Source organism: Lynx rufus, unplaced genomic scaffold (assembly GCF_022079265.1).
Source record: "Lynx rufus isolate CCGP_SWC_20201006 ecotype Redwood Valley unplaced genomic scaffold, mLynRuf1.p SCAF_4, whole genome shotgun sequence".
Taxonomy (NCBI): domain Eukaryota; kingdom Metazoa; phylum Chordata; class Mammalia; order Carnivora; family Felidae; genus Lynx; species Lynx rufus.
In genome coordinates, this window is record NW_025814856.1 from 70,339,298 (window position 1) to 70,358,074 (window position 18,777).

The following is an 18,777-nucleotide window of genomic DNA, read 5'->3' on the forward strand; positions in this document are numbered from 1 at the left end:
GGCTCAGGGCGCAGCCGCAGAGCTGGGGTTCAGGGCTCAGCAGTGGGGCTCAGGGCGCAGCAGGGAGCTGGGGTTCAGGGCACAGCGGTGGGGCTCAGGGCGCAGCGGGGAGCTGGGTTTCAGGTGCAGCGGTGGGGCTCAGGGTGCAGCGGGGAGCTGGGGTCCAGGGCACAGCGGCGAGGTGGGGTTCAGGGCGCAGCGGGGAGCCGGGGCTCAGGGCACAGCGGCGGGGCTCAGGGCGCAGCAGGGAGCTGGGGTTCAGGGCACAGCCGGGAGCCGGGGCTCAGGGTGCAGCAGCGAGGTGGGGCTCAGGGCACAATAGTGGGGCTCAGGGCACACAGTGGCTGGCCTGGGCCCATGGACTGGGAGATCCGTGGGCACTGACTCCCACGTGCTAGGGTCAGAAGGCGGGGCTCGGTGCCCGGCTCCTCAGGCTGGCCTTCCTCTGACTTTTCCCCCAGGACCTTCTTGGGTGGGTGACACCAGGGAGACCACTGGCCTGCAGACTTCTGGGATGCCCCTGAATGCAGCCCACTCACACTGAGAAGGTCTCTCAGTGAGCTTTCTGTCTCCAATAGCTCCAAATGCTTAGCTGCCTTCCAAGGGTTGGTGCCATCTCTTTCCTGTCCATGGCTCTACCTCAATTCAATTTTAGTCAAAACAGGAGATGCTTTCTCAACCTTGCTTGAATGCCATGGCTGACCCAGCTTTTGCCTCGCTGCCCATGTCCCCCATTTTCCATTCTTCACTGGTAAAGCAACACGGATAAGAACATTTATCCTTTCTAGCCATTTCTCTCCATTATTATGTGAATATTCAGAAAGAAATTTTACATGGTGACCTTCCGAGAGCACACCTTAATTATAGAAAAACTACAGGACTAGAGAAAGTACTCATACTCCATAAAAGAGCCGCAGATATAAAATCTCTATGTTCTAAGTATGGCTGACCTCCTATGTGACCTTAAAGTCTAATGAAGAGTAGAGCTGACTGCTTTAAGGACAGGACCTTTGTCTAATTCATCTGAAAATTCTCTGATATTGTCACATCACTGGCATTCAATAAATGACTGAGAAATGGATAAATGGTTCTTCCCACCTCACATTTGCACTATACCTTGTATTTCTAGAAACATGGGAAGTCATTCTGAGAAGGGCCAAGTTGTCTGTCCTGCACAGACATGGCTGGGAAACTATGATGGGACTCGTGGAACCTTCTAGAACCTCACTCATGCCCACACTGTGTGGGCAGCCTACTGCCTTGTGAAAGATGAATGAGCAGGAGAGCCCACTGCGTTGTGGTCAAAGGCATGTGACCACACAAAAACGAAATTTAAGAAAAAAGGAGGCAATAAAGTCTTTAAGAATATGAATACGATGTTAAGTGTAAGTCCATCAGTCAGTCAGGAAATGATTTGGGAAAGGGCTGAAATTGTGGCTCTCGGACCTGTCTTCTAGTTCATTATTCATTCAATAATGTTGAAGCACCTGCTCTGGTCCTAGAACCATGTTGCGCATTATAGAGAGTAAGGTAAAGTCCCTTCCCACCCACTAAACCTGAATTGTGATAGAGGAGGGGGACGGCAAACAACAAATTTACAAAATCGCTGATTTACAACTTTGGTAAGTGCTAAGAAGGAAAACCAAAGGTGCCGTCATAAGTGCGTGTGTGTGTGTGCGCGCGCGCAAGTGCACGTGTGTGTATACAGTTAAATATACATAATGTAAAAGTGACCATTTTCACCATTTTTACGTGTACAATTCAGTGCAACAAGAGGTTTTAAACAAGGGTATGTGTTATAGCGAGGTGACCCAAAAAACTTCTTTTCCTTCAAAGCAGTATCTGAGCTTAGTTCTGAAGGATGGAAAGAAAGAGGCCAGTTGAAGGGGAGGGAAGGCACATTCTGGATAGAAAGAACAGCACATGTGTGCCAGCTGGGTCAGCAAGAGGCCCCAGAGGATGGCTGTGGGCCGCAGACGGGGGAGAGGCCGAGGGGGCTGCTGTCTTGGGATACCAAAGAATCCCACTGTGCAGGGGCCTGGCATCTCAGCACCGAGATGCTGGAATCACAAAGGGAACTGTTTCGGCTCTTAAGACTAATTTCCCTGGGGTGGACTCAATGGTGATCTTACATTCAACAGTGGGCTGAACTGTAAGTATCTGAGCACAGAGAGACTGACTGTGCGTAAGGGTTTATGTACAGGATACATAGTGCTTTTCAAACAGTGCTACCACTCACTCCCAAGAGATGGGCTCCCTGGTTTTGGAAAAAGCACAAGAAATCTGAGATAGGGGTCTCTTCCATGGGACAGGCCACAGTGTTGGTTCCACTATCACATGGAATTATTCTTCTCCTAGCCAGATATGAATGATACTGAGGCACCTCATCTGATATTGCACCTTAGACTAACAGAGACCAAGTAAGTACCAGGCAGGGACAGAACAAGTCAAAAGGCAGGAGACTGACTACCAGCTTAGGTATCAATCATCAGATTCATTCCTCATTGAAATATTGGTCTGAGAGAAATTATTTTAAGAGAGAAACTGACAAGGGGTCAGGAAAATGAGCTTATAGAACAAGGAAAGAGAGGAAGGGGAAAAAGAGGAGTATAGTAAAGAAAAGCTGTTCTTTGAAGCACTAAAGCTTGACCATCCTCTAGATGTTCCCTTTCATTGCTGAGCGGGTTTTGGAAGCTTTACGGGGATTAAGAGAGGAAGTTCATGCCTTCTCCATTATCCAAAGTAATCTGGTTTCTTCAGTTCAATGTGTTTTTTCAATCCCTTCTTGCCCTCCCCCCAGCACTCAGCACAGCAGCTCTCTCCCTGGATGCACGTCCCAGGCATCAGGTGAACCATGATGCAGACCCAGGTGGGTGGGAGCCCCCGGGGCAGGGCTCACGCACACAATAACCCTGCTGGTTTTTACTCCTTCATAGTGTACTTTCCAGCTCTACTCAAGGGTGCTACTGGTCTAGTTCTTCAAACCATGAAGATTTCATTCAGACTGTGTTGGTCAAAGATTACTCAAGATTTTAGAACCGGGGGGACTTTTGGAAGAATTCTCCTCCAAAACCTTTGTTCTATGGTAAGGAGACAGAAGTCCTTAAAAACGAGGTGGGACCAAGGTTGGAGAGTAGCCCTTCCTTCCCTCTATGTCCAGCTCCATATTCCTATCCCCTATGCTTCCCCCACAAACGCCTGCCTCCCACATGACTCTTCTGCCACTCTCTCACTATGTTGGCTCTTCTTACCTCCTTGTCCCATCAACATGCTGGTCCCTTTGAACAGAACACCCTCTCTGACACCCAGTCAGAAGCTTTGTAGCTTTTCCCAACTTTTCTGGGATCAGAGGCTCCATCCTGTGTTTCCAGAACACCAGTTTAAAACCCTCCACATAGAATTACCTATTTAGACACCTGCTTCTTTTAGGAGCCTGGCTACCCTAAGTGCCTCTCCATGGGACCCTGGTGTGTACAAGACCCTTCATGTTTACTGAGAGAAGGAATGCACAGGAGCCAGACCCAAGCATCCTTTGACTTCAGCTGGGGCACCTCAGACTCACATCTCCAGCTGTTCTCTGGATGTACCCCCACTTTAGAACCTGTTGTCAGAATCTCTTCTTCTATCATCTGGCACTCCCTGTTTGATGGCACTCATAAGATGTCTCTGTGCAGGGATTCCGCTCACTCACTGCATGCTGTCTTACCAACGTGTCCCAACTCTGATAAGTGACCCTGGCTGGCCTCTAAAAGGCACCTGACTGCTGGCTCAGGTAAAGTTTCCTGGGAAAGCCAACAGAAGATGCTCTAGCTTCTAGGCCCTTATGTTTCTCCTGCACTCTCAATTAAAAAAAAAAAAAAAATCACCTGATGGGCGCCTGAGTGGCTCAGTTGGTTGAGTGTCTGACTTCAGCTCAGGTCATGATCTCACAGTTTGTGGGTTCAAGCCCCACATTGGGCTCTGTGCTGACAGCTTGGAGCTTCAGACCCTGTCTCCCTCTCTCTGCCCCTCCTCCACTCTCAATCTGTCTCTCTCTGTCTCTCAAAAATGAATAAACATAAAAAAATTTTTTTTAAATCACCTGATACCTAAACCTTGACAAGTTTTTTTCATTTTTAGGAACATTTCATTTTTAGGAACATCTGGTGCTTCAGGCTAACCTGGCATAACTTCCTAAGCATTTCAGGACTTTTGCACCGGACAGTCCTGTCTCCTTCTACCACAAGGCCCCATGGAGGAAAGTTCTGAGGGAAAGCATGCATGAAGCTAGGCAAAGCTCTGAAATACCACCTATCCTGGTCCTCCCGGTCCCTACTTTGGTACTGGCCCACTTCACTTGAAGTGTACTCAGAGATGTTTACATTCAGAAGATCTTAGGCTAATACCTTCTATTATAGAGTTTTAGGCACCAACATGGCACTTGGTTCAGGAGGGCTTGCCAGAGGTAGTGACATCAAGACAGGGGATGTCCAAGCCAACCCGAAGGGGGGCCGGGCCAGGGCCCGATGACAGGTGAGTCGAGCCCCCAAATGGCCAATGCCCCATCAAGGAGGTAGTGATGGTGATATGGAAGCAGGCTCTCCTATCAAAGACAATGTGACATGTGGAATCCCACTTACTGGCATTTTCCCTAATCAAACTTGGGAACAGTTGTCAGAAGGGAAAGACAAAACCTCACAAAAAAATTTCAAGTGGCTGCTGTAACATGCTTATTAGTAAAAGTCTTAATGTCTTTGGAAGTCAGTGATGTCAGAATCTAAAAGTCATAGAGAAGCTTAAGGCTTAACCCTTTGTGGAGCTTGCCTGGATGACACTACCATTGCAGTGAAGCAGAGGAGAGGGCGTGTGGGTGCAGGAAATGCTCTTTTGGTTTTAGGCACATCCCCTCCCACTCACGCCCTGCCGTCCCTGAGATGTGAAGCAGTGTCTCAACTATAGACTCAAATACGTTTTTAGACACACCCCTGAGCAGGCACCCTTTAAAGAGGGCAATCCCCTGGGGAATCCTGTTATTAATGGAAACTGCACCTCTCCCCTTCCAGGATGCTCCGTCAGTGTCACTTCCTCATCCCCTCTCAAGGTAGAATTTTACAGACTTCCCCCAGGAGAGCTGGAAGAGGGACAAGGATGCAGGCTGTCTGTCCTGACAGTTATCTACTCAGCTGACACCATGAGTGGGAATGACTTCTAGGCAGCACAGACTTGATCGCAAGTCGGCTAATTCTGAATCTTTCGGACAGTCATCTTCAGCTCCATCTCAGAAACTGGCACAGCGGCTTCTGGAGAACAACAGTCCTCCAGCCTACCTCCCAAAGACGAACTCTTCTTTCCAGCCACCCTCTGTGAAAACGGGAACAAGCTTTCTGCAAACTCGGTGAGGCAACCTGAACATACCTGTGTGCTTGACAGAGGCTGTCCCCGAGACCAAGACCTCAGGTGAAGGTGACGTGACAATACTGAGGCTGGCAGAGCCGTTGGGGGGTGGGTGGTAGACCAAGGCATTCGAGACCAGGAGGGGTTGCGACCTACCAAAAATACCACAGCCTCTGTATGGAGAGGGCCCGCACACAGCACCTGGAGCCACAGCAGTCCTCGTAAGGGCGGCATCTGTAGGAGAGAGGGGGCAGAGGCCGGTCAGTGTCCTGGGTCGGAAGGAAGGCCGAACCATTCATGAGGTCCAGGCCGACTCAGGGCAACGGGCAGAAACGCCACCGCTGCATGTCACCAACCAGAACTGAGTGCTGTCTGGTGGGCCAAACAGAAGGTGCAGAGATGGATCTGGCCAGTGCAGGTCAGTGTGATTCAAAGCGCCGGGTTCACTACCCATCTCCAGATGCTGAATCACAATGGTTCCCTTCTGGTGGGGCCTGTGAACCGAGGCCAGCATGAGTCACGCCAGCGCTGCAATGGGAAGGAAGTTCAACAACAGACCCGTGTCCACATGCTGTAGACCCTGCTCAGCGCTCAATCCCTGATGATGGTCCAAAGCTGGGTGCACGGCACTGGCAAGTCCCCTGAGGTTCAAAGCAGAGCTTATGAAGTCAGACAGATTAGCAAGTTTAGTTCCGGTCTTGCCACTTAATGGCTATGGGACTCTGGCAAGTCACTGGACCTCTGCAAGCCTCAGTTTCCCCATATCTGAGTTTTTGTAGTTTCCCAGTGAAAGTGGTGGGAGGGCAGGATCCCTTTATAGTGCTGCATCCTTATACACTCTGCTGACAGGGCTGTCCTTGTCTCGCTGCCCCCTCCCCTCCACGGTGCCTGAGGCTTGGGGCCCTGCGGGGTGTGGGTGGGGCTCAGGGGCTATTCCTCCCCTAGAATAGCTGCCCAGTCCAGGCCCTTAGGACTCAGTGCAGGCTCCAAGGAGTCAACCCAGCTTCCTATAAGATGCCTGCCACCCCCTTTTTTTGGAAAAGAGAGACGACTATGAAAGCTGAAGCCCCTTGATTCTGCACCTTGGTATTTACAGAGAAACTGTCACTGCAGTGACTTGAGTCCATGTGGCAGTAGGTGGGGAAAAGGGAGAAGGTGGACTGTTTCTCAGTAATGTTGGATGATCATATATTTGTCATCTAGGTTCCTGCCGACTTTCTTCTTTTAAAAAATAGCCAGGAGAAATACACAATTTGATCCAGGATCTTAGACACTGAATCTGTAGATAATTCTGGTACAAATTGGTTTGCTTTATGAATAATTGTGTAGAAAATAGCTCCCTGGGAAATATTAGCAAAGATTAGTTAAGACGGAGAGTTAGGAGTTATAGTGAAACTCAGCAGACCTGAGTTCCTATGCCGTTTCTCCTTGGTTGGCTCCCAGGGCTTGAGTCCATGTTTTTATTTTATTATTATTATTTTTGAAATGTTTATTTATTTCTGAAAGAGAGAGAGAGACTGTGAGCAGGGGAGGGGCAGAGAGAGAAGGCAACAGAGAATCCCAAGTAGGCTCCATGCCATCAGCACAGAGCCCAATGTAGGGCTCAGACTCCTGAACGGAGAGATCATGACCTGAGCCAAAACCCAGAGTCGGACACTTAACTGAGTGAGCTACCTAGGAGCCCTGTTGTGTCTATCTTTTTAAATACCCAGCACCCAACTGCTGCTACATCTATCACTTCAAGGACAAAACTTATCCGAGAGACTCCTGTCCAGTCACCTCCACCACGAGTACCACATTCTCCATATGATACAGATGTTTTCACATCCAGTCCTCCCATAATCCACAAACACAGACTTCTACGTACTAGGTAGAACTTGTTGTGATTTCCATGAGATGCTTCCGTCCATCGGTGACATAAGGTTATCTGTTTAACTTGCCTTAATCAATCAACACATAGTAGAACACTGAAGTGTGTGTCTAAAAATGCTGCTGGTCAAACAAAGGAAAAAAGAGGCAAATAAATCCACAGACTCTTAAATACAAACAATAAACTGGTGGTTCCCAGAGGGGAGGTAGGTGGGCAGGGTGAAATAGGTGAAGGAGATTAAGAGTGCACTTACTCTCATGAGCACTGAGTAACGTATAGAATTGCTGAATCATCATATTGTACATCTGAAGCTAATGTGACACTGTATATGAATTATACTTAAATTAAAAAAATTTAGGGGTGCCTGGGTGGCTCTGTCGGTTAAGCGTCCGACTTTGGCTCAGGTCATGATCTGACAGTTCGTGGGTTTGAGCCCTGTGCCGGGCTCTGTGCTGACAGCTCAGAGCCTGGAGCCTGCTTCCAATTCTGTGTCTCCCTCTCTCTCTGCCCCTCCCCCACTCACGCTCTGTCTTTCTCTCTCTCTCAAAAATAAATAAATATTTAAAAAATTAAACAAAAATAAATTTTAAAAATGCCGTGTTCTTATAATGCGTTCTTATAATCTATGCATCCATTAAAAAGCCACACCAAGGTGCTACTAAGGAGCTGAGCTTTGCACTGGATCCTGGGATGGGGCGTGAGGGATGGAACAGTGAAAAGCCAGACAGAAGTCCCTGCCGAGGAGGAGCTTTCTTTCTAGAAAAGGGAGGCAAACAATAAATAAAAAAAAAACACATGAACTGTGTTGGATGGCAGTAAGTCCCACTATGGCGAAAAATAAAGTAAGAGCTGGTAGGCTGAGAGCAAGGGAGAGGGGGCAGTAGATAATAACACAAGTTTAAACAAGGAGTTCAGGGATGACTCACTGAGAAGGTGACATCTGAGCAGAGACCACACAGAAATGCAGCCTGGCAATGACCTGGACCAGCACAAGGGCCTCAGTGGTGGAGGAGTGTGGCTCTGGGGTGGCTGGACCTGCTGCGCCTCTAGTCCCAGTTGCACAGGGACTGTGGTTGCATTGTGGAGAAGAGTGGTTAAGCATCGAGTGTGAGAGGAGATGAATGGCCCTGTTCAGGGGGTTGGGGGTGGGGCAGGGAATCTGGGCCAGGGCTGGACCAGCAAGGACCCAGCACTGCACAAACAGCACCCTCTGCTAATGTGATGCACAGCATCATCCACAGTGACCCCGTGGTGCCCTCCTCCTCAAGAATCTCAATGGTCCTGGGTAACCAATATGTGTGTGCTCATGTGCGTGCGTGTGTGTGTGTGTGCGCGCGCGCGTGCACATGCATCTGTGTGGAGAAAGAGGGGAGCATTCAAGGGAGAAAAAGGACTTCTTGCTTTTAGGGTAGGTGGAGTCCAAACAATTAATTGTAAATGAAAAGAGATGAAACTCCTTTCTATCATGCATCTGTAAAGATAATCCTCAGCAATTATGTTGGATTCATGATCAATGTGATAATGTGATAGGCAGGTTTCAAAGATGGCCCCAAGATTCTCACCCCTTTGTGTATGTGGTGTGCACGATCCCCTCCCCTAGAGTGCGGAGGGTCCTACGAATATGATGAAATGGCCACCCCCATGATTAGAGAATATTATGTAAGGTTGTATGTTATTTAAGGCTCTCCTGCTAGCTTCAAGAAGTAGCTACTGTGTTGTCAGAAGGACACATGGCTTGGACTGAGGGTGGTCTCCAGGAGCTGACTGCAACCACCAACCGGTCAATGAGGAAACTGGCACCTCAGTCCGACAAGCACAGGGAACTGAACTCCACCAACCTGCACAAACTTGCAGAACCCCAAGCTACAGATGAGGACACAACCCAGCCAACTTCCTGATTTCAGCTTTGTGGGATCCAGAGCAAAGGACTCATAGATGCTATGGCCAGACTTGTGATCTATAAAAATTGTAAGAAAATAAATATACAGTAAAACCTTGGTTTGTGAGCATACTTCATTCCAGAAACCTACTTGTAATCCAAAGCACTCGTACAATCAAAGCAAATTTCAAGAACCACTGGCTCAGTTGTGATCACGTGACATTCAGCATCATGTACAACTTCTATTGCAAGACATCACTTGTTTATCAAGTTAAGATCTGTTAGGAATGTTTGCTTGTCTTGCAGAACACCTGCAGGACGAGTTACTTGCAATCCAAGGTTTTACTGTAATAAGTTTGTAATTTATTATGTAGCAACAGAATACTAAGACAAGGAAGGACAAAGGTCACAGGTTATGAGAACTTCGAGGTGCTTTACCACTGTCATAATACCCAAAGCTTCTACATACAACGTAAGTATTATTAGCCTCATGTTTGAAATAATCTCGGGAAACAAGGCATTAGGGATATTGTGTGTCTTTTAAGTCCAGGGCACTATCTGCTAAAGCCAAGAATGGACTTGACCAGCATTCCAGGAAAGTGTTTAGCACAGACACTGCCTCGTAGGTAATATGGAGTCTTCCATTACCGAAGGGTAACTTCTTTATCCCTACTTGGTTTGCCCATTCTTCCTGGGCCCTGCTTTTACAAGCTGCTATGGGCCGAGCCATCCCAGTGATGATGTGTGGTGACTGTACTAACAGTGAGTCCACAATCATGTAGCTCATGCGAACGAACCAGCTGAAGAGGCAGAGAGAAGCAGTGCAGTGAAGAGATGCCTAAGAAAGCAAAAGAGGTTGAGAAAATGTAGGAGGTGAAGGGCAAGTTTAACGTGGCAGGAGCCATTCCCAAAGGGCAAACCAAGCCCCAAGGAAGTGACAGGGAAAAGAGGGAAACTCAGCAAGACCACAGAAACAGAGACCAGCATAGAATCCCTGGGTAAATAGCAGGAAGTCCCTGGGGCAGAGGCGACAGATGGAAATTCAGCGACCACTCTTTAGTATGCTTTAACTAGGGACAGCATATTGATTCCCCCAAATGCCTGTACCACTCTGTGTCAATAACTCTCCACAATTAGCAGATAGTTTAATCATTACAGATAGAAATAATACAGTAAGATGTGAGATTAGGTAAAAGTATGATGTTCGTTTGGAAAGGACTCTCCATGCTGCCGTAATAAATTATACATCAGAACAGTGTTGTTTAGCTACTGTGACCGACTAATGGATTGTGAAATCAGGTTATTAGGTTGTGATATCCATTTTACAGAGGCAAAGATCGATTTTAAAGAAATCCTAAGACATCACACGTAAGAAGTGTTTTGCGAAACTTCTCTTTTGACCACATATATACCCTCACAGACGTGTGTGTACTAGGCTGCACCACGAAGGCTGTTTCCTCAAAGCTCTGTTGTGTAAGCCCCAAAAGTGGACAAGCTCAAGTTGTGTTGTGTCTGTATCAGCTTCTTTACCCTCCTGGTAGGTTGTGGGCAGCATCAGGTCCAACCAGAAGGTCACTTCCTGCTGGCTGGGCTGAGGTCCTTTCAGGTCCCCCGTGACTTCTGCCTGGGTGATACTGGTCAAATGGCTATTGCATTTTTGCTCCCAACTCTACTAAAAGTTGCCCTGCAACGATCCAATTCTGGAAGATGCAACTCTCAGGAAGGCCCCCTCCAGCAGGAATGGCCCCTGCTCACCTGCCTGCTTATGAGCACCCCACGAAGGGAGGAGGTGGCTGACGAGTGGTAGAGAACAGAGAGGGCAGATGTTTGTGGATTGGGAGAAATGAGACTGTTCTCTTCCCGGCTCAGAATACTTGCTCTCCATGGCTCTGCCGCCTTTGCCGCCATGAAATTTCCTGTGTATCTCTCTCCGGGTTTTACCCCTAATGATAACCAGAGCTGCCTCAGGCACAGTCAGAGCTGAAGGCAGACTCAGCTAAACTCAGGTAAACACGAACTTGGTATAAAGAAGGAAGGTAGGTATAGGGATAAACATTTGGTGAATGATCGTCTTTCAAGAGCTGAATTTGATAAAATGCTTGCCCTCCAGAGCTGTACTTATGAGCAAGCGTTTGCTACTTTGAAACCTAAGCCCTGCAGCGTCCTATTTCCCAGGTTAGAGAAAACATGTAAGACAAGAACCCCTACAAGCCTTTGTCTCAAATTCTACACACACACACACACACACACACACACACTCCCCTCAGCCCAAGAATGAAGGCAGAAGCATAATGATTTTGAGTTCCTAATTCAAATTACTCTCTGTTATCAAGATTCAATGTCTAAGTGCTCTTACTTTTCAGGATCCAAATTTGGAACACTAGCAGCAAATATGTGTGGTCAACTAATTATCTGCTTTCTTTGCTCAAAACAGAGCATCCTTTATGCTCCCTTGCTTAGCTGAAGACCCATTCAGTCCAAACATACTCTTGCTCATTCTGCAGTCCTGGACTGGCTCCCAGTGTGGATACTGGCGAGTGCCAGACTCTTGAAGGAGCACGCAATTACCCATGGGGTGACACTCTTACCCATTTCTCTCTGCTACTTTTTTTTCCCAGTGGACCTGCTGGTAAAGTAGGGCCCCAAGAACACACCTATTGGCATTGCAAATGGCTGTGATTACAAAAGGAATGTTAAATGTAACGCTGAGCTGAATAAAAAAGTAGGAAACACTAGCAGGCAGTCCAGCATACTAAATAAGCCATCGTCTGACACATCAGGTCTAGTGCCTAAGTCTCAAATGGCACTGGTGTTCCAAAAGCCCGCTCAAGACTAACTATGCTCATTACCTTCACTGTGCGGGCCACAGAGGAAGTCCGGACAGAGACAAGAGAATTTTCCTTCTTGTTCCACTCTGTGTGCCTCCCCTCAGACTTGCAATAGAAAAGAACAAATGGGACTTTTAGCTAAATTCACTCCTCAACGTATCTACCTTTCAAGCTTAGACTCGGAGACACACACTGCTGCCACAGAGGTGTGGAAACAGCACGTCCACCAGCTGCAGTGGGTCCCTGGCTGAGCTTCCGGTCAGCCAGGCCTTCTTCAATGTATCCATGAGCCAAACATACATTTCTCATGAGATCAGAGACATGGATGTTAATTTGTTATTAAGTACATTGCAGAGATAAAAGGAGACTGTCTAGCCTGTCCTCCAGTAAAGGATCGGTAGTGAGGTCCTGAGGATACATAATGTAAAAGGAAGCATATGTCTGGAAACGCATCTGCCAAAAGTTAGAAATGTGTCATAGTAGCGATTAAATGCAAATAGAACAGAATGGCTCCTCTGGGAGTTTCAGAAGTCTAAGAAGTAAGCACATGTCACGCTCGGCACTGCCCAGGAGGGAAGGGGTTCGGCCACTGGACATATTTTTTCTTTGCTGTTGAGTCACATAAATCTCAAGGGCAGAAAAGGATAACATACCGGGGCAGGGAATGTTCAACATTAATCAACTCACAAAATCTTTGTAGTAAAGAAAACAGGCCAGATATTCATATGTTAACCCTTTCATGTGGTGTAAAATGGTAATATATACTGAAAATGATTCATGGTGGGGCACCTGGCTGGCTCAGTCAATTAAGCTTCCGACTTCAGCTCAGGTCATGATCTCGCGATTCGTGAGTTTGAGCCCCGCACTGGGTTCTGTGCTGACAGCCTGGAGCCTGCTTTCAATTCTGTGTCTCCCTCTCTCTCTGACCCTCCTCCACTTGTGCTCTCTCTCTCTCTCAAAACTAAGTAAAATTAAAAAATAATTTTAAGCTGACTCATGGAAAATCATCTCAGCATCTGGAGGAACAACAAAAATAAGCATTCAGAGTGGGGGTCTAGAAATGGAGTTTGTGGGGTTTGCTAATTTATTTTTGGTGTTAAATAAAGAACAGGGCATTGCTAACAAATGAAAACTTTGGAGTTTTAAGTAATTTCCTGTCAACACTGTTTCATTTAAAATTCCAATCTATTCCATCACCTGCTATATTAAGTCTCAGCAAACCACCCCCTTCCTTCTACGTTTCTGCCAGTACAACGCATGTCCCCTGTCCAATCCTGACGGTCTTACTTTGACAGGTGGTCTGCTCTCCTCAATTGTATGCTGTACGTATCCTGATAGCTACCCTTCCTCTTACACTCCTTTTATTATCGTTTGTTTGCTCACACAGAGCAAAGCACATGGGAGATACTTGAAGCCTTACGGAGTTCAAATCAGGAAATACATTCAACATTATCAAAGACCCTCAATTAACCTGTGAGAAACAGGACTCCTTAGAAAAACTAAACACACGCCTACAAGGTTTGGAGAAAACTCCAAAAGGCAAGTGAAACTCTGGGGTGAGGGACAAAGCAGAGGTCAGCTTAATCCTTGGCCCACCCAGTGCCCTTGGGAAATCTCCTTGACACATCTTGCAAGAGCTTGAAGAACTCTGTGCCTTCCTTGTATGGAGGACTTCCCCCTCTGACCGCAGCATGGGACGGGCTTTCCCCTTCCACCCCCTCCCACAGAGACTGTCCACTCACGACCGCAGGATCTCCTGAGGTGCACGCCTCTCACGATTCTGGGGCATTCTTCTTCAGGCAGAGTCCACGTCTGGCCCTCATTGGTCCTATTCCCACCTCCCAGGGCCATCACACAATAAGCAGCCCCATCAACGTCTGAAAGAATCCTCATGGTTTCCGCAGTCTTCTCCTCTCCAGGAACATATCGAGTATAGTTTTGGCACAATCTCAGTTTCCTATCCTCAGGAAGAATGTCCATTCACTCTCATTTGTACACTTACCGCAGCCTTAGTACCAATATTTTAAGCCAGCTGAATCATAGCGACATTCCAGTTTTTTCACTCAGTAAGTTGTATCTTCCCATCCTGTACAGTAGGGGCTACAGGACCTAAATATAGGATCTAATAGTTAGCTCTAGTCAAACTTCATGTTTGAAATCTGGTCTATTATTTAGTCGGTCAGGAGCTTCCAGAACCTCATTCTGTCACTCTAAGCATTCACTGTGCCTTTGAGTCTTCTGTCATTTAAATGAAGAATGGGAGTCAAGTTTTCTTGGGACCTGGGAATGTGCAACCTCACCTAGCCCATTGTGTTCCTCCTGTCTACAGTGCTCCCATAGCAGATGACGGGGCACGGCAGTGTCCAATAACAGCCCAGTAAGGTCAGGTGGACAATGAGGTCTGGGCCTCAACATCAAATGGACTCTTGACACACCTTAATGCTGAAATCTAGAACCAGAGATCTTCTGAAAGCCTGACAGGCTGCCTAGAGTAAGAAAATCAAAGGAATGGGAATGCAAGCTGCTGCAGCCACTGTGGAAAACAGTATGGAGGTTCCTCAAGAAACTAAAACTAGAACTACCCTACGACCCAGCAATTGCACTACCAGGCATTTATCCATGGGATACAGGGGTGCTGTTTCGAAGGGGCACATGCACCCCCATGTTTATAGCAGCACTCTCCACAATAGCCAAAGTATGGAAAGAACCCAAATGCCCATCGATGGATGAATGGATAAAGAAGATGTGGCATACACACACACACACACACACACACACACACACACACACACAGAGTGGAGTATTACTCGGCAATCAAAAAGGATGAAATCTTGCCATTTGCAACTACGTGGATAGAACTGGAGGGTATTATGCTAAGTGAAATGAGTCAGTCAGAGAAAGAGAAAAATCATAGGACTTTACTCATATGAGGACTTTAAGAGACAAAACAGATGAACATAAGGGAAGGGAAACAAAAATAATATAAAAACAGGGAGGTGGACAAAACAGAAGAGACTCATAAATATGGAGAACAAACTGAGGGTTCCTGGAGGGGTTGTGGGAGGGGGGGATGGGCTAAATGGGTAAGGGGCACTAGGGAATCTACTCCTGAAAGCATTGTTGCACTATATGCTAATTTGGATGTAAATTTTAAAAAATTAAAAATAAAATTAAATAAATAAAGAGGAAATAATAAACCCCAAGTATTTTACAGTTAAATAAAAAAAGAAAATCAAAGGAAGAGAAAGAAAGAAACCCACCCTGCTAAATGAGTCCTGGCCTAGCTGCGTGGGATGTGGGGATGGGGGGCAGGGGTGTGGACTGAAATTGCACACCATGCAGGAGGAGTGGCTACCTGAGCACCCAGACCCAGCACTAAGTGGGTTCTAGGACACTAACCAGCTGTCCTATATGCTGACCACTCAGAGCGTTCAGTGCCTGGATGAAAAGAAAGCAGTATGTGAATTATATATTCACTTATAATAAAGAGGAAGTTGGAAGGAAGAAAGGATCCAAGACCTCCTCTCCCTACAGCTTGTGAGTGTGACTGCTACAGTATGCCTTCCATATTTTCACTCAAATCAGTGACAAAGTATTGAGGACGGAGCCAATGGTGAGCTCCATTAGAGCTTCCTTCCATGTTGGTATTTTATTAACCTTAATTTATAGGGACAGCTCTTATACCAGTTACAGATCCACCCACCTGGCCCATTTAGAGCAGAATTCCCTGTCTCATCGCTGAGCTATCGTGTGAGAGGCTATTAAATGTCCCCATGAAACTGAGGCACACTGTCAAGTTGCAGATCTCCCAGTCTTATGGTCCCTTTGAAAAAAATGAGCCCAACCTCACAGGACATTAGAGGGGTAAACCCAAATTTGTTCCAGATGATCACAGAATATCCCTTTAATAATCTCTTCTAGATGATTCTCCTGAAGCCTCCACCTAGGAGCCCCCTTCTCGAGCAAATGCCCTGGGTGATGAGCTCACTTTTCATCTTTTGCACATGCCCTTTTAAAACCTCAGCCCGGTGGGCTGCTTGCTTCCTAAGCATATCGACATCCTGAGTAGTCCCGCCTCTTCTCTCCTAAACAAGGTATCTTCCTGAAATGTCCCACCAACTCCCTGAAGCATCACTTCCAGATGCATATCAATGAGTCACAGCCATCTCTTGCCCAAAATTGAGTCTGTCATCCTAAAATCTATTAGTCACCATCAATTCTACCTTCCTATAACAAGCTTTTTTATGATATTATACTATTTAATATAATTTTGCATTTTCAGCCTTAGGATGGCATAACATGGCAGATTATAGCTCTGGCTTGCCTTTCAGACCCCAACCTACTATGGGAAAGTTCTCCATTTGAATGAAACAGCAATAAGTCTCCCCTGCAAACAGGGAAGGACGAGGTCCAGGGGGAGCACCTAGCTCTCCAAGTGCTCACACTCTGTGTTGAGCACTCAGGAAAATGGTTCTCCAGAACCATCAGGTAGCTTTAAAAAACACCCATGCCTTTTGGTTGTGAATCACTCCTCTCAGGTGAGTCTGGTACACAGCCAGGACTGAGAGCCAAAGGATCTAAATTTGGAGAGCTCGTGTCTCTTCCTCCTTTCTCGGCACCCAGTCAAGAGAGCAGGAGTAAGGTGCGAGTTTGTGTTTGTGCATGTGAGTGCGTGCATGTGGTGGGGTTTATTGTTTTTATTTTTCTGCCAATTAAAAAAGCACTTTTACTGAGGCATAATTGTTATGCAAAAAAACTTCACATATTTAATGCACACAGTTAGATGTTTGGACATACGAAAACACCTGTGATACAATCATCACAATCAAAGTAATACACATATTCAGATCAGTTGCGATAGTGAATATCTGTGAGAGAAAGACTTTTTTTTAAAGGACTTTCATCTCTCCAATCACACGTTTTAAGCCTTTCATCTGTCTGGCTGTCAAGACAAAAACTTCACAGATTTGAAGATGAGCTGATGGTTCATTCTTTCTGTCAATGTCAGTTGACTGTTGATATGTCAGTATCATTTCTTTCCCGGTGTGACTTTGTGTCCCTGACAGGCAGGGCTGTGCCTATCTGTTGAGACAAGGTCCTACTTTGATGATATTTTAACTCTGATCTGGTTGACATACCCCATGGCAAAGTCAACCATCTCTGGGCTCTGAAGAAGGTGGGAAGGACAGCTGCCCCATGAGTTGTTTCTCCAGAGGCACATCTTTTACTAGAAAACATCTCAAATAAACCAGGACTGGTTGTCCTTAGGGTGGCATATGGGGATTACCTAGGGAATTTTTACTTTTGCCATGGAAGAAAACACTATAAATGCTTATGAGAAGTCCTAAAAGTAACAGACCAAATGGCTTACAAAGGGCTCATTCCCTTGCCATGTAGCCCTTGAATCGCTGATGCCTCAGAGCACTTGCGCCCACTGTTGAGGTGAGGAGATGAGGTAAAATGGACCAGGAGGCTTGAAACCACAGCTGACTTTTGCTAACTCCAAGTCCGGAGACTCTAACCTTGTGTTTCTGGGAGAGGTTTCTCCTCTTTTCTCCTTTCAGACAGAAAGGATCTGATCACTTAAAATCAGTTTCATTCAACTCTGTCCTGAAAACCAAAGGACTTATTCCTCTAGCTCTGGATTAACTCTCAGACTGGAAAACTAAATTCTGGCAAGAAGAGTGAATTAACATGGAAAATGAAAAACAGAAGTGAAGTCCTATGATCTTACAGAATTTAAATCTGTTAATACATGTCATTTTATTTAAATAGAACTACCATAACAATACAAATGGAATAATAAGAATTTGCCATTACAATCTTTAAAGCAGACAGACTCTAATGCCAATTAGCTCAAAAATCTTAAAAATTAGAGTCAAGATGATACGTGGCTTACTTTCTCAGCTTTACTTTTACTTGGGTGATGAACTCCTATTTACATGCTCAGAACTCTTAAATCTACACTCTATCCCTGGACTCCCTCTTGAGCTACAAAAACAAAGCTCCCATGATCCACGCTTCTGGGATGTTCTGCAAGAACTTCAAACTCAACATGGACATAGCTGACATCCTCTACTCCCTCTTCTGCTAAATCCCTCCTTAAAACCTGTCCTTTGCATGATCTCTCTCACTATCTGCCCAAATGGAGACCTCTGAGTAAATGAGTCCCTTTATTCCCACACTGGTTCTTCTGTGAAATACGATTCCAGCCCACCACTGTGTTCTTTAGCTCTGTCTTCATAGGGTCAGACCTTCCATATTTTACCCTGACTACAGCAATAACCTCCTCATTTTGAGACAACAACTGCCTCATTTACATGGCTCTCAGCCGTGTACTGTCCTGACAGCTTTCTGACAGACCAAGCTGATGCACTGTGCAGAAGGAAGTCTCCACTATACCCTTCTCAATGAGCCTCACACTCCTTTTTCCACCTCATCCCCTGCCACCTGCCAGGCACCCTGAACTCTAGCCTTGTGGTTGCCCAAATATATGATGCATCTTCATACTTCCATGCCTTACACTTCACTAAAGCCTCTGAAACTGCTCCTCACCTTTCAAAGGTCAGCTTTGTGAAGTCTTCCCTAACACCACCCCTAATTCTCCCCCATACACCATGATTCCCCCTTTGCTAGATCTCCATTGATACAGTTCTCATCACGTACTGTATTATTGTTCATCGTTAACAGCATCTGTCTTCCATACGGGACCCCGAGCTTAAGAGCAGTCCTATGTCATTCCTTTAGGTACTGCCCGGGTGCCTACCATGGCTCCAGGCACATCATAAGTGCCTGGCCTTAAGCAAAAGTGACAATGCAGTAGAAAG

At 46.3% G+C, this 18,777-nt stretch overlaps 1 protein-coding gene across 1 annotated transcript in view; it reads right to left on the bottom strand.

Moving 5' to 3' along the window:
* The window catches only part of VOPP1 (VOPP1 WW domain binding protein), a 111,280-nt gene that overhangs the window by 27,365 nt on the left and 65,138 nt on the right, over positions 1-18,777 (bottom strand). The window contains exon 3 of the mRNA XM_047095892.1: positions 5,530-5,607. Coding sequence (XP_046951848.1) covers positions 5,530-5,607 — 78 coding nt within the window. The remainder of the gene's footprint in view (positions 1-5,529; positions 5,608-18,777) is intronic.